General features: G+C 62.9%; 1 protein-coding gene across 2 annotated transcripts; it reads left to right on the top strand.

Moving 5' to 3' along the window:
• The first annotated feature begins 329 nt into the window (after nt 1-329).
• Nucleotides 330-14310, top strand: ZBTB47 (zinc finger and BTB domain containing 47). Of its 2 annotated transcripts, none has more exons than XM_042956652.1 (6): nt 330-506; nt 4918-6468; nt 7991-8138; nt 9427-9542; nt 10189-10333; nt 10600-14310. In XM_042956652.1, exons 2-6 carry the CDS (start codon nt 4999-5001, stop codon nt 10959-10961), a joined length of 2241 nt encoding a protein of 746 aa, XP_042812586.1. In that variant the 5' UTR covers nt 330-506; nt 4918-4998; the 3' UTR covers nt 10962-14310. The 2 variants fall into 2 exon arrangements, with proteins under 2 accessions (XP_042812586.1, XP_042812585.1); XM_042956651.1 differs by lacking the exon at nt 330-506 and adding an exon at nt 1205-1288.
• The last annotated feature ends 860 nt before the right edge of the window (nt 14311-15170 follow it).

Genomic DNA, 15170 nt, shown 5'->3' with positions numbered 1-15170 from the left:
GCCAGGACAGGGGCACTATCTCAGTGACCCAGACGGGGCAGCAGCCGGTTTGGGGTGGGGCGAGGGCACAGAAAGGCCCCTGAATGATGACATGGGCCACACGAGAGGCCCACAGAGGCCCCCTCTCCACCCTGGTGGCCCAGCCGCCACCTGGGCCCTGCCAGGCCAGCGCCCTGCGGTCCCCACCCTGCCGCCTGCTCAGCCTGGCAGCGTTCCTTTGCAGCCTCCTGCCAGCACAGCTAGCCCCCTGCCCCCACTGGTGTCCGTGCCAGAGCAGCATTCCGCAGGCCAGCAGAGACTGAGCAGGGAGGCTACTCAGCAGTGGTCAGGTCACACGGCTGAGGGGCACAGTGGGGCCTGGGCCTCTGGCCCCCACTCCTCTCATCTTGCGTTTCCCTAGTGCTGGGCCGGCCACCGTTAAAGGCTTGGTCGCTGCAGCTGGGGTCGGGTTCTTGCATCTCCTGCCCTGGGCCCCTGCCCTGTGGAAATCCAGAGGAGGCCACCAGGTAGGTATGGGCCAACCAGCACAGAGTAAAAAGAGCTCTGGGATGCCCTGGGGAAGGGGGGTGTGGGGGGCAGGGCTAGCTGGAGATCCTAGACTCACCCTCAGATCAAAGCAGCTCAGGCCAGAGGGTGGGGGTGGTGAGCGCGGCTGGGGTACGGGGGTTCGGTCTCTCAGCTGGGGTCGCTCAGGGGAGCAGGTGGAAGCATTTCTGCAGCTAGCTGGGGAGTGGGCGCGCCCAGCTTCCCCATTTCAGGGCCGCCTCCTACTCCGACCCCGCCTCTGTGGCGCAGCTGGAAGGCACCGAGATTAGACTCTCGGACGAACTTCCCGGCAAGAAGGGGGCTCGGCGCGAGAGAGTCAGGCCGGGGCCCATCCGCTAGGATGGGAGCAGTGGGACCCGGCTGGGGTCCCCTGCGGCCCGAGGCAGAGCAGGCTGCACCGGGACCGCGCACACCACGCGTGTCCGCGCCCCCCGCCGGCACGCAGGGCGGCCTGGCCCTTTAAGCGTCCAGACGGCGGCCCCAGCTGACGCGCGGGCTCCAATCGGCGCCCCGCGCCCCCCGCCCGCCGCGCCCGAGGCTCTGGGGCCGCAGCTGCTCGGCTGCTGGACTCGCCGCGGCCCTGCGCCTCCGCCCGCCCGGCCGCGCCCCCGGGGGCCATGGTCGCGGGGCCCTGCGCGGGGGCGGCCCCCAGCGCGGCGCTTCATGGAGCGGCCCCGGCCCGGCCGCCGGGGGCAGCGCGATCCCGCGGGGCCCTGTGAGCCCCCAGCGCCACGGCACCATGGTACGCAAGGCCCTGCCTGTCCCCCCGCTTATCCGCCCACCTGCCCGCTCTGCCCTCCCGAGCGCACGGCCCGCCAGCTCAGGGTGGAGTTGCTGGAGGGGTCTTCCCCCTCGCCCGTCTCCCCGACCCCTTCTCCCGGGTCCCCGCGGGCCGGGAATGCGGCGCTACGGCGCGGCCCTCGGCGGGGAGGGGGTTAAATTCCTGGGGTGGGGGCCCAGGCGCGAAAGGCTGAAGTCTTGCTAGGCGCGGGCGGAGGGGGGCGCTTCTCCGAGCCTGGGACGCCGCCGCCCTCGACTGGGTGATGGGGGGGAGGGGGGAGGTCGGATTCCCGCCTGGGCCTCGGGCCACGTGGGCGCTGGAGCCGCCCTGTTTGGGGATTTGGGGCGACCGGGCCAAGCCGGGTGTGTTGGGGCGGGACGTCCGCAGCTCCGGTCCAGACTACTGTGTGACCTTGGGCCAGTCCTCTGCCCTCTCTGGGCCTGTTTCCTGGGGAAGGAGTGGGGCCATGAACGCAGAAGAGGCTGACACAGACACCGCCTCTCCAAAAAGAGGAGCCTGGAAGTCATGAACCTGTGCCCCCTTGCTCAGTCTGGGCCCCACCTATGGTTACCCGGCAATAAAGATTGTCGTGGGCGTTTGGGGTGTGTGTGTGGGGGGGGGTGCCGATGCAAGCCCAGGTTTCATCCCGGGGCCTCCATGGAGGTCAGGATAGGGAGCCAGAGGCTTCATGGCGCTGAGAGAGGGTATCCCTCAGATCCAGAAGGCTCTGGCCCTGGTGAGCAGTCTCGGCAGGTGTCCCTGGCACCTGGGCTCCTTCCCACCGCCCTCCCCCCCCCCCCCCCCCATCCCCAGCCTGGCTTGCCGGGAGAGTTTGAGGGCAACAGGAGTGCCTGACCACTTCCCTGGTCTTGTATCTTAAATAGGCTGACCTGGTCTGGACTTGAGGATGGAGTGCACCTGGCTGCAGCTGGCACAGCCAGTGGGGAGGGATGTCTGCAGTTTCAGGGAACTGGCACATCTGGCTGGGGAGGCAGGCGCAGCTTGGGGGCCTTGCATGGGAGGTGCCAGGCAAGGGGGTGGCCGAGCCCTGCCGAGGTAGTTGACAGGTTATGGACTCAGGCTGGATGGGTGTGCCTTGCCAATTAAGTCCAGAGAGGGTTCCTGACTGTGAGCTTCTCGGGCCCCTCAAGGGTGCAGGGTGGTACTGGCTTGGGAGGGGGGGGGGTACTGCTGTGGGAATAGCGTCTTTAGGGGCACCAATACCCTCCAGGCCAGCCCCTCCTTTCCTGCTGAGGCCAGAGGGCCCTGGGACCAGGTCTGTGCATGGGAAGGTCGGGCACTGCCCTTTTTCCCAATGCCAGGTAGGCACCGGAGGGCATTCTGGGAAGGGGGATGTGGCCTAGGATGTGCTCCCCTCAACAGGCCCGGCTTTAACAAGCCCTTATCCAAGCCACTTCTGCCACTGTCTGGCCCCTGGTGGCCCTTAGGGGCCCTCTTACAACCCAAGTTGCATCCTGACCCCTCACTGACCTGCAAGTGGTAGCAGCTCTGGGGAGGAGGCCACAGGTTGCAGAGGGTAGTGGTGGGGTCTAGGGAAGCACAGCTGGTCCCCTGAGTCTGAGGTTCCCCAGAAGCCTCTTACTGCTCTTTAAGTCATTGCAAGCCAAGAAATCCATCCACATGGAGTGGCGTCCAATCCAGCAGGGAAGGGGTGGCCTCAGCAAGGAGCTGGAAGTCCTGGGGCTCTGCTGTTGTTCACTTGTGGGATCCTTCCATTCTGAGCCTCGGTTTCCCCATCCGTGCAGTAGGGTTTGGTCCCAGAAGATGAATCAGGATGAGTCAGAGGAGGGAGATGGGAGGGACTTGGCACCATATCCCTGTTAGATTGGCCAGGCCTGGACAGGCTAGCAGTCCCGAGACAGAGGGGCAGATGGTTGGCTTCTTGGCTGGGAGGCAGGAGGCGTGGGAGAACTTGAGGAAGATGGTCTCCATGGTCAAGAGTCTGGCCAGACTGGGATCTGAGAGAGCATGGGGTGGATGCTGCCCTGGATATGCAGGGTGGGGCTCAGGACAGATCTGGAAGCAGGTTGCCCCTGTGGCTCCTTGAGGTTCATCCTGACGCCTGGGGCAGATTCTCATAGGTGAACATAGATACCACCCCTGAGCCCAGACTGGGCCCACCCACTGCTGCCCTATCAATGGAAGGACTGTCCTGGGGCGTTGGGGCGAGCTCTGGATAGACGGAACCAAGGTTTCATCCCAGGGCTTTCAGGGAGGTGATTGGGGGAGAGGAGCTGATGGCTTGTCGGCAGTGGGGCAAGGTAACCCTCAAATACAGGCGGCTCTGACCCAGCTAAACGGGGCCTGAGGAGGGCCCCGAACTGGAACCTGTGGAGCTGGTCCGGCCAGGCAGGTGGTCGGCAAATATTAACTGAACATCTGTGCACCTGACCTATGCACAGGACTGGGCAGCCTGCCTGTGTGCTGTCTACCTTTTGGGGAAGCTGCTGTGGCAGAGCCAGGGATGATTAAGCCGGCCCCTTATTCTGGACAATTCACAGGTGCCGGATGTGGCCCAAGGACCTGATAATCTGACCCATCAGACTTTGAGGGCCTCTCTGAGGCTTCAGAGTAGTGTGACTTCCAAGATGGGGCCATCTTAGAGCCTCGGGGCCTGGACCGTACCGGACCTGGGGTCTGGGGGCCTAGAGGAAAGAGGGTCTAGGACAAGCCTTGGGGGGCTCCTGTCTCTAAGCACAGTGGACAGGTAACACAGCTCTGTCCTTCTACCCCCACAGAACCCCTGTGTGAGGGGGAGCTGCTGGCAGCCAGTCCTGAGGCCATGGGCAGCAGACTGGTCCCGTTAAGAAGGGGCTGGCTAGATCCCACCAGCCTCCTCCAGCAGAACAGTGGGGCCAGGCTCTGGGCCTGGATTTCTTCACAAGAATTTCCACCTCTGCAAGGCCTCAGGCCCAGACCCTGAGGACTTCCACTGGTGAGGTGAGGGGTTTCTGAGGTGCTACCCCCAGGGTGCAGTAGCAGCCAGAGGCTGAGCGGTGAGCTCGTGAGCCTGACTTTCGTTCTTGAGGTGTCTGGGCTTGGGCAGGCATGGTTTTATTTCTACATGTGAGTGAGTATGAGGGAGAGAATCCACGGAGCTCAGGAAATGCTGAAGCAATGCTTGTGTCTGAGGTGACCACCTCGCCCCAGTTTGCCCAGATCGGCCCTGGTTTTAGCACAGAAAACCCCCACGTCCCAGGAAACCGCTAGGTCCCAGGCACTCCTGGACAGTTGGTCACCCTAGTCCCTGTTACTTCCTCTTTCCTTCTCTTCCCCTTCCCTGTCCAGGATGACTTCCCGTTTTGCAGGGAAGCGCTGGGGGCTCAGAAAAGCTAACCTACTAACCCAGGAGCCGAAGGTCATGGTTGGAGTCTGAGCTCTAAGGGGCAGCTGGCTCGGGGGGCTTGAGTCCTGGTCCCGCCCCCCCCCAGCCCCGCCCCGCATCCTTGCTTGAGCCTCAGCTCTTTCTCCCTAATGTGGAGCCAGGAGTGATGGGCAGGCTGCCTCCCCGGTGGTGGGTGCTGCCCAGGTTGCTGGCCTTGACCTGACCTGTGCCCCGTGCCCCGCAGTTGCTGGTTGAGAAGACGACAGACTCACCGGCGGCCGAGTTCTCGCTGGTGGAGGACGTGGCATTGCACTTCGCCTGCTTGATGGGCCGCCTGAATGAGCAGCGCCTCTTCCAGCCTGACCTCTGCGACGTGGACCTGGTGCTGGTGCCCCAGCGCAGCGTCTTCCCGGCACACAAGGGCGTGCTGGCTGCCTACAGCCAGTTCTTCCACTCCCTCTTCACCCAGAACAAGCAGCTGCAGCGCGTGGAGCTGTCCCTGGAGGCGCTGGCGCCCGGCGGCCTGCAGCAGATCCTCAACTTCATCTATACATCCAAGCTGCTGGTCAACGCGGCCAACGTCCACGAGGTGCTCAGCGCCGCCTCATTGCTGCAGATGGCTGACATCGCCGCGTCCTGCCAGGAGCTGCTGGATGCCCGCTCCCTAGGCCCCCCGGGCCCCAGCGCCGTGGCCCTGGCCCAGCCGGCCACTGGCTGCGCCCCGGCCGCACCACCCTACTACTGTGACATCAAGCAGGAGGCAGACGCCCCAGGTCTGCCCAAGATCTATGCCCGTGAGGGCCCTGACCCCTACTCTGTGCGTGTCGAGGACGGGGCAGGGGCCGCGGGTGGCACGGTGCCTGCTGCCATTGGGCCAGCCCAGCCCTTCTTCAAGGAGGAGAAGGAGGGTGGTGTCGAAGAGGCCGGTGGGCCCCCTGGCAGCCTGTGCAAGCTGGAGGGCGGGGAGGGGCTGGAGGAAGAGCTAGGGGGTTCTGGCACCTACGGCCGCCGGGAGCAGTCCCAGATCATCGTGGAGGTGAACCTCAACAACCAGACTCTGCACGTGTCCACGGGGCCCGAGGGGAAGCCGGGCACCACCCCGGGCCCGGCCACCATGGTGCTGGGGCGGGAAGACGGGCTGCAGAGACACTCGGAGGAGGAGGAGGAGGAGGAGGAGGAGGAGGAAGAGGAGGAAGAGGAGGGTGGTGGCAGTGGAGGGGAAGAGGAGGAGGAGGAGGAGGAAGAGGAGGGTGGCAGTCAGGGAGAGGAGGAAGATGAGGAGGAAGGGCACAGTGAGCAAGAGGAGGAAGAGGAGGAAGAAGAGGAAGGGCACAGTGAACAGGATCAAGAGAGCTCGGAGGAGGAGGAGGAGGAGGAAGAGGGGGAGGCAGGGGGCAGGCAGGGGCCGGCGGGGCGTCGGGGCAGCAGGGCAGAGCCCCCTCCCCACGGTCGCATGGCCACTCGGTCCCGAGAGAACGCCCGGCGCCGGGGCCCCCCTGAGCCTGAGGAGACCAGGCCACGGGGTGGGAAGAGGCCCAAGCCCGCGCCGGGAGCCTCTGCGCCGGCCCGAGGGCCACAGGCCACTGACGGGCTGGGGGCCAAGGTGAAGCTGGAAGAAAAGCAGCACCACCCATGCCAGAAGTGCCCTCGCGTCTTCAACAACCGCTGGTACCTGGAGAAGCACATGAACGTGACCCACAGCCGCATGCAGATCTGCGACCAGTGCGGCAAGCGCTTCCTGCTGGAGAGCGAGCTGCTGCTGCACCGGCAGACGGACTGCGAGCGCAACATCCAGGTGGGCCCCGCCGGCTCCGTGGGGGGGTGGGGCAGGGCCGGGCAGCAGGCCCGCTGACGCCACACGGCCACTGAGGCCAGGCACCCCGCGTCGCCCAGACAGACAGGCTGGGGAAGCCGGACTTACCCCTGGCCCCTGGAGCTGGCCCAGGCCCAGGGTGGTGGGGATAATGCCAGTGCCTTCCTGGAGGAGGCGGGCGGAACCGGGCTTGGCGTGTGGAGACACGTGCAGATAGGACTGAAACAAACAGTACCCTTGGCCAGAGGGGCGAAGGGGAGCATGGGCTTTGGAGGATGAGAGGAGGGAGTTGTCTGAGTACTTGAGACTGGCGGATAGCCAGCTGCCAGGAGGGATGAGTCCGTGTTTTAGTAAATCCTAGGGTTGCTAGAAGGCCAACAGGTCCACCACCATTTATGGTTTGACAGACAAAGCGGGGCAGGGTTTGCCCAGAGAGGGCGCCATTTCCACTTGCCACAAAGGCTGAATGGAGCAAGGGGTGACCGAGCAGGAGAAAGCCCCTGCTTGCTGTCAGCGCTTTGGAGATGCCAGCTGGCCTGGGCCTGGAAGGAGGGATTGGATGAGAAATTTGGGAAGAGCAGGGGCTGCTGGGGCCAAGCAGGGGAGCTGGGCTGGTGGCCAGGCCCCGGGTCAGCCTGTGTGCCAGCCTGGCCTCTCAGGGTGTGGGCAGCACAGGGCCAGCCTGGCTGCTTTTGGCTTGTTCTGACGTGGGAGGGGATTGATGGGGCAGCAGGTAGGCCGGCGCTAATTGCCTGAGCTAATTGCTAATTGCATGGCCCTGTGGAGAAAGTGTTCCCGGGGGGTTACCTGGCCTCCTGCCCCACCCTCCTGCACCTGTTCCCACGTGCCTGCCTGCTGGGCAGCCCTTTGACTGTCCACCTGCACACACCTGAGCCTTCCTCCTGAAGGGGAAAGACGCGTGTGCCTCTTCTGAGCTGGGCGCCCTGACCCATTTCTGCCCAAGCCTGACCTACTCCAGCCCTCTGGAAGAGTGTCCTGCAGGGATGCGTAGGACAGGAGGAGGAGGGGGGCCCCCAGGGTTCCCACCACCCTCCGTTCCCTCGTGGGGCCTGGTACCTCCCACAGTCTCCCCCACCTGGCCCTTTGGCACCTATCTCCTCGAGGATCCGCGGGGTCAGGGCTTGGGTCCCCCCAGGGGGAGGCAGCAAAGGTAGTGCCCCAGCTCCGCCAGACCTGTTACCATGGCCCCTCAGTAGAGAGATGCTTTGTTAAAATGAGCACCGAGGAGGGGCTTCCTCGTGTAGGAGGGCCCTGACCCTTGTTCGGTTCAAGGATGGGGGAGGGCCCCAGGCTGCAGCCCTGGGTGGGTGGATTACCATCCCCAACTCCCAGAACATCCGATTTGGCTGGTCGCTGGACATCCGGGGCTCTCTCGCCAGCACAGGTGAGGTGAAGGAACGGAGGTCCAGAGAGGGGCAGCTTGTCCCAGGTCACACACGGTCCTGACTCAGGACCTGGGGCCTAAAGTCCTCTTACCCCACAGTGTGTGACCTGTGGTAAAGCTTTTAAGAAGCTCTGGTCCCTCCACGAGCACAACAAGATCGTGCATGGCTATGCGGAGAAGAAGTTCTCCTGTGAGATCTGCGAGAAGAAGTTCTACACCATGGCCCACGTGCGCAAGCACATGGTTGGTGAGTAGGCCGGGAGAGGATGGGGCCCGGGGTCAGAGCTCGGCCAGCTGCTGGCTGTGCTGGGAAGGACTTCCCATCCAAGGGCGGTGTGAAAGCGTGAAAAGGCCCCTCTCAGCTGTGAAGCCTGGGGAGGCTGCTTGCAGTGGCAAACGTGGCCGGGACAGGACTGCAGAGGTCAGGACTACCATGTATAGTTGGGCAGGTTGCACGTTGCACAAGGGTTCCTGGACAAGATGGCAGACGGGGACCAGAATCCAGCTGGCACACTGCTAACCGGACTATGTGCCACAGCATGGGGTTGTGGCCACCAGGGAAAGGAGCGCCTTTTCCTAAATCACGCAAAGTGACGTATGGGCAGACATAGGCCCTCGGTTTCAGGACAGGTGTGCCTCCCATTTTTTTATCACCTTCTTTCCGGCCGTCACAGGGCTTTGGGCTTCTCTGAATGCAACCCATGATAATGCGACACAGTAAGGAGGCCCCCCCAAGTGTGTGTTGGGTTACTCTGCCTCGGGCATGGCTGTCCCTCCCCTCTGTGGGCCTGGCTGGAAGTCTGGTGTCCAGGTGCCCCTCCTTTCTTTGCCCAGTTGGGGCCTGGGGCTCAAGGGAGATATGGCCCTGGCCAGGCCCTCCCCCCTTTCTCCAGCCACCTGGGAGCTGGGGCCCCAGGCTCGAGGTCTCAGCCAGGAGCATGGGGAGCAACCCAGAACTGGTAGTCTTCCTGGGCTCGAGTTCCCCAGCTCTGAGCTCTGGCTCCAGTTATTTCCCCCCAGATCTTCCTTGAACAGTTCGTTAAGTCCTCACCTCTCCAGGGTTTTAGGGGAGCACAGCTAACTCCCTCTGGACTGCTCAGTGTCACCCCTGTAAGGCCCACCTTTGAGGTTCAGTACCACTCCTAGCCTGTCTTTATAGAAGGGCATGCTTGAGGCCCACAGAGGCTGTGCAGGGAGCCAGTGGCGGGCCAGGGTTTGAGCCGAGGCCAGTCCTACTTGGGAGTCCTTCATTCTCTCCCCAAAGCTTTGGGAGTGAAGCAGCCTTGGCCAGAGGCTGAAGAACGTGAGGGCCTCCATGCTAGTCTGACCAGACTTGAGAGCAGACAGACAGACATAGCCCAGAGGGAAGAGCCCTCACCCTGAAGTCAGCCCCAGATCCTGGACTGAGGCTCTGAAGCAGACCTTAAAGTAGGTGGGCCTCCCGGGAGGCCCTGTGTGGGAGGTGGTCAGGCAGCGAGCCCCTGGGAGGAGCCATGGGGGTCCGTCCCCCTGAGACATAATGGCCTGCCCCACAGCCCACACCAAGGACATGCCCTTCACCTGTGAGACCTGCGGGAAGTCCTTCAAACGAAGCATGTCTCTCAAAGTGCACTCACTGCAGCACTCTGGGGAGAAACCCTTCAGATGCGAGGTGAGCTCCTTCCTCTGCCTGCCCCGGGGGCCACCTGGACGGACAGGGAGCGGGAGCGGCAGCTGCCTAAAAACCTGGGAGTTGTGGGGAGTGGAGTCCGGGATTCAGAAAGAGGGGGGGGCCCACCCTGGTGTCTGCGGCCCCTGCCTCCCACTCCATCTTTACCTGGATGCCCACCTGCCTGCCCCCCACCCCCGGCCCCCACCCTCTGCCACCCCAGCTCCAACGCAACCCCCACGCATTCAGGGTGGGCAGTCTCCTTGGGCCGGAACGGTACATGGGGTGGGCTTTCTGGAGAGGTGGAGAGAGGAACATCTCAGAGCAGAGACAGGGCTGTGGACGGGGATGAGGGGGGCAGGTCTTCCAACAAGGAGGAAGGACGGAGGGGCGGTGGGGGGGGGGGGGGAGCTCAGCTTTAAGCATGAGGACTCCCTCCATTCTGTGGCCTTTTTCCACTTCTTGACCTCCGTTCCCGCCTGGGCCCTGCCTGCCCTTGGCCTCTCTTCTGCCCGTGTGCTGCCCCACCCCAGGACCCCCTCCCGGTGTGTGTGTCCTCCCTGGGCCCTGCGGTCACAGGCAGGCGCTTCCCTTCCTGAAGGCTGCTCCCTCCTCTGCCCCTGGGCCTCACCCTCCCCCCCACCCTCAGAACTGCAATGAGCGCTTCCAGTACAAGTACCAGCTGCGGTCACACATGAGCATCCACATCGGCCACAAGCAGTTCATGTGCCAGTGGTGTGGCAAGGACTTCAACATGAAGCAGTACTTCGACGAGCACATGAAGACCCATACAGGTATGGCGGCCTCCAGGGAGGGACCCCTTCGCAGTCCTGCTCCGGAGGCCTGGGGTGGCCCCAGCCATGCCCCTTTTCTCAACTCTGGGCCTCAGTTTGCCCTTCTCTATGAGGCTCGGTGCCGTCCTCCCTGCCTCCCAGGGTAGGGAGGCCCTGCGGATGCCGGGGCTGGGCCCTGCTATGGTTCTCTGGGCGCGGGAGGCTGGTGCGGAGCTGGGGTCTGGGGACTCCTCAGTGACTCCCCGGTGCCCGTCGCCAATGCCTAGGGGAGAAGCCATACATCTGCGAGATCTGCGGCAAGAGCTTCACCAGCCGACCCAACATGAAGCGGCACCGGCGCACGCACACCGGCGAGAAGCCTTACCCCTGCGATGTCTGCGGCCAGCGCTTCCGCTTCTCCAACATGCTCAAGGCCCACAAGGAGAAATGCTTCCGCGTCAGTCACCCCTTGGCCAGCGACGGCCCCCCTTCTGCCCCAGGCCTGTCCCCCACCCAGCCTCCGACTCACGCACTGCCCCTGCTCCCGGGGCTGCCCCAGACCCTGCCGCCCCCGCCCCACCTGCCGCCCCCACCGCCACTCTTCCCCACCACTGCCAACTCCGGCGGGAGGATGAGCGCCAACAACTGACTGCCGAACCGCGCGTGCGCGGGGCCTGGAGCCCGGGGGGGCGCCTCTGGGAGGGACCCCCCACCCCGCCCTCTCGTCTTTCCTGTGGGAGGGCAGCAGCACTGGCCTGGCACTGCCGCCCTCACCTCCAGAGGCGGCCGGACACACGCTGCTCAAGGCCCCTGGCCCTGGGAGTGTTGCAGGCTGGTGGCCCCAGCGTGGGGGAAGGACACCAAGGGCCCCCCCTTCAGTGACTCCTTGAAGCCTTTACTTTTTTTTTCTTGGAAGTGAAGGAAAAAGAAAAGAGAGGAAACTATTACCAGCACCGCCCTCCAGGTGAGGGGGGTGCTGGAGCAGCAGGTACAGCAGGGAGGGAGGGGCTGGGGAGCAGGTGTGACGGGTCACTCTGCTGATGCCTAAGCCGGAGGGGGGTTGGCCAAGCCAAGCCTGGGTCAGCTTCGGTGGCTCATCTCTGCCGCCCTTGTGCACCCCAACTTGCCCCCTCATCCTGGGGAGTCTGGGGAAGAGTTGGAGTGCCAGCCACCCCCCACCCCCGGAAGGAGTCGTGGACCCAGTCTGAGGGCTGTGGACACTGAGGCACAGAGCTTGAGTCTGGATGCCTGTGAGCGTGTTGTGGAGGGAGTGGCGGAGTGTGAAGGCTGCAGACCCAGCTTTGCACCGTGTGCAGTGGGGTAGGCAGGGGCTGGACCCCAGGCATTTGCTCTCCCGCCCACCACCCTGGCAGCAGGCACAGGGACCCTGAGCTGTACCAGGCTGCATTGAGGTCCCTGAGTCCAGGAGAAGACATCCCCAGAAGCCTCTGGGCCTCAGGGGGCTGGGGGCTAGGCCCTGGGTGGGCAGACGGGCTGGCTCCCGCAGTGCCAGATCCCAAGGGCTGCAGTCGAAGTCCCTGCAAATGGGTGAACACCAGGGGCAGGGCCCTGAGAAGGAGGCATAGACAAAATGTTTTAAGGTTTCAAGGTGCTATCAGTGGGGCAGGGGGCAGGGCTGCTGTTCACAGAGCACCCCGTCCCTCACCAGCTGCCCTGGTCGTCTCTCCCACACCAGAGATGTGTGTGTGTCTGTCCCCATCCCTGCTCTGAAGGCAGAGGCCTCATCTTCCTAGGTCTGGCCACAACCCGGCATCCCTGGGCCTCTGCGGTGTGGGCAGGGCACCTGTAGCACTGTGGGCGAGAGGAACCTGCACATTCAGGGCCCAGGGTGGGGGCAGGAGTTCTGGGGGAGCCCCAGCCTGTGCCCAATGCTTGCCCCCACGAGGCTGGCACTAATAGGACACCGTTTTTTGTTGTCATTTAATGTCTTTATTCCTGCCTTTAAAATGGGGAGGAAGGTTCCATAAGCTACATGTTTCCTAGTTAAGCTCTTTCCTTTTGTGTTTATACGGTTTTGTTTGTTATACTCTGCACCTTAAACCCCCACGACTACCCCCACACCACCACCTTCCCAAGCATGGCTGGAGTGGGTAAGCCCAAAGGGGGACAGGGGCAGGGGGCAGGGGGGGGAGTGGGTCCCATCAGCCCAAGGGCTGAGGGGGTTGGAACCCCTCTGACCTCCTTGTGAGGCCCATGGCGCTGGGGTGGGGGCTGGGGACATTTTAATCATCAATAAACGAAGCACTTTATTCTGTACAGATGTGGGCAGCTCCAAGAAGCCCGAGTGATTTGAGGATTCGTAATCCAAGCTACACAGCCCTGATTGTTCTCTGGGCACAGAGCGGGCAGTGCCCTGGCCTAGTTGCATTTGAGGCCGTGGCAGTAGTGCAAGCCAGAGCCTACAGACATGCCCTCAGACACCCCTGCTGTCCTCTGGAGAGAGAAGGTGGGCCCCTCACTGAGGGAGGAAGCCTCCCTGTCAGGCTCCCAGTCGTGTAGCTCCCTTACCCCAAGGCTGAGGGTTCCGGGCTCCTGCTTTATTATAGCTCCCTCTCCTCTACCCCTTGATCTCTGGGCTTCCATGACGTCCTCAGGGTCCCCCCCCGCCCCGTCCTCTGTTTCCTCCTCTTCCTTGCTATTTCTAACCTCTGGTCCCAGTGCCTGGCAGCTCTTCAGAGCTGGCTCATGTTTTCCCCGAAAAAGTTGATCTCCCCCAATGTGCTGTAGGTCTGGACCCCTTTGGGTTCCCCCAACCCCCTGTCGCTGACACCAGGGTCTCCCATGGGGACTGGTGGTCTTGTCACCAGCTAGCCCCACTACAGCTTTAGTGAGTGAGCCGGGTGGGGAGAAGGCAGGGGGGATGCGGGGGCTGGCCAGATCAGGTCCCCGTGAGGCCACACTTTGATAAGCAGAGGCTGGAGATGGCTGTTGTGGGGGGAGCTGGTGTTGAAACCCTGTCCCAAGATTTGGGTTTCCTGTTCTCATACACCTCTCCTCTGAGGGTGGGGATCCAGACAGCAGGCAGCCTGGGCTCTGGTCAAAATGGTCCTTGTAGCTGTGGGTGGGCATGGCCAAGCCCTCTCTTGGGAGGCCCCTGTCCCAGTGGGGTCAGGAGTCCTGGTCCCTGGTGCTAAATGCTCTCTTCCCCTCAGGCCAGTGTGGGTGGGAGCTCCTTTCCAGCCAGATCACAAGGGTCTGAAGCAATAATGGAACCTCAGCAGTGCCAGTATGGGTAGGGGTTCTTGTTTTACCAGCTTTTCCTTTTCCTTTTTATTTTTAAGACATTAACAAGCACCTGGATATTGGAGTAAGGGGACTGGGGCGTCCTACCCACTTCCCAGGGCCTGTGGGGAAGGGGGCAGGGGATCATCACATCCCGCTAGAGATGTACAGGGCAGAGGGGGTGGGGGTGGGTGCCCCTCAGTCCAGATGGACTTCTCAGCCCATTTGTCCAGAACTTGGGTCTGGAACCTGGGCCTGCCCCCTCCCCAGCTCCCCCTGGGCTCCCTGGTCTTGGGCCAGCTGGAGGTGAGCAGAGAGATGAGGTGGGCCTCAAGCCCCCTGACCACAGGCTGGAGTTAGAGCCTCAGCCTCTGAACTTGGCAGGTGCTGCCACCACACTCCTCATTGGGGGCCCAGAGGTAGCTGTGTCGGGTGTGTGTGTGGACCCTTGGTGTCTGGGGCCCAAGTGCGTGGGGGATAGCAGGAGGGTGAGGACAAGAGTGAAGGGGAATAAAGTCAGTACAACTGTCCCTTGGCCCAGCCTCTTCTTTACATGTTCCCCGCCCTGACTACTGGCTGGAAAGACCTAGACCAGAGCAAGGGCAGCACGGAGCCCGGCCGCTCAGCCGCAGACCGCATGGATAGCCGTACCCTGGAGCAGCTGTAGACCCTGTGTCTCTCCCTTAAGAGCGGGCTGGGCCTTACGAACACCCAGAGTCAGGAGCTGAGGCAAGAGCAGAGATGTGCCCCCAAACTGGTGTTTGGTCTTGAGCTGGATGCAGAAGGGGATGGAGAGAGGAGAGGTCTCGGGGTAACCGGTGCCGAGGCTCCCAAAGGAGTGCCCACGGGAGGCCAGGCCCCCTGCCGTATGGTTCTGCGTGAGCCCCAGGACAGCAGGGACAACTCCGGCTCATGTGCGCAACACTTGGCAGGCAAGGGTGGTTTGAAGGAGCCAGCCGTCAGAGATGCTGACGTGGGCACCAGGAAGACGGCTGGTGGCCTCCAAGGAGGGAGCAGATGGCTTTCTCTGGGGACCTCTAAGAATTATTAATATCATTGCACAGGTAATATACAGAGCCCTGGCTCTGCACCAGGTGGAACTCTAGGCCCTGGGGCTACACGGCGAACAAGGCCCCTGTGTTTGTGGCAACCGGCTGAGGATACAGGAGGAGGGGTCTGACCCTGAGCAGCTGGGTGAATTCACGAACCAGAGAGGAGGTGCAGGTTCTGACAGGCAGAGGCTGGAGATGGGTGTGGGGGAGCTGGTGGTGAAACCTGTCCCAGGACGTGGGTTTCCTGTTCTTATGCACCTCCCCTTCGAGGGCAGGTCCGAAGAGCAGGTCCCAGAATTTGGGGGCCGGTACCTTTCCGCACAGCCCTCCTTCTTTGAGCAAAAGGAACAGGCTCACTTAGGTCGCCCTGAAAATGAGGCTTGCTGATGAGGTCGCCCTGAAAATGAGGGCCTGGCTGCTCCCCTGCTCTCTTGGTATTCTGCCTCTCTGGTTCTGCTCTCCACCCCCTCTTGTTCCCCATCTGTGTGCCTGATGCCTCTCTGCACATCTCTTCCTTTGGCCCCACCGCCACCCCCCTCATTCTCATACCATTTCCAACTTCA

This window comes from Panthera tigris, chromosome C2 (genome assembly GCF_018350195.1).
Source record: "Panthera tigris isolate Pti1 chromosome C2, P.tigris_Pti1_mat1.1, whole genome shotgun sequence".
In the NCBI taxonomy this organism is placed as follows: Eukaryota; Metazoa; Chordata; class Mammalia; order Carnivora; family Felidae; genus Panthera; species Panthera tigris.
The sequence above is the reverse complement of the archived record's forward strand: the minus strand, read 5'-3'. Positions and strand labels throughout refer to the sequence as shown.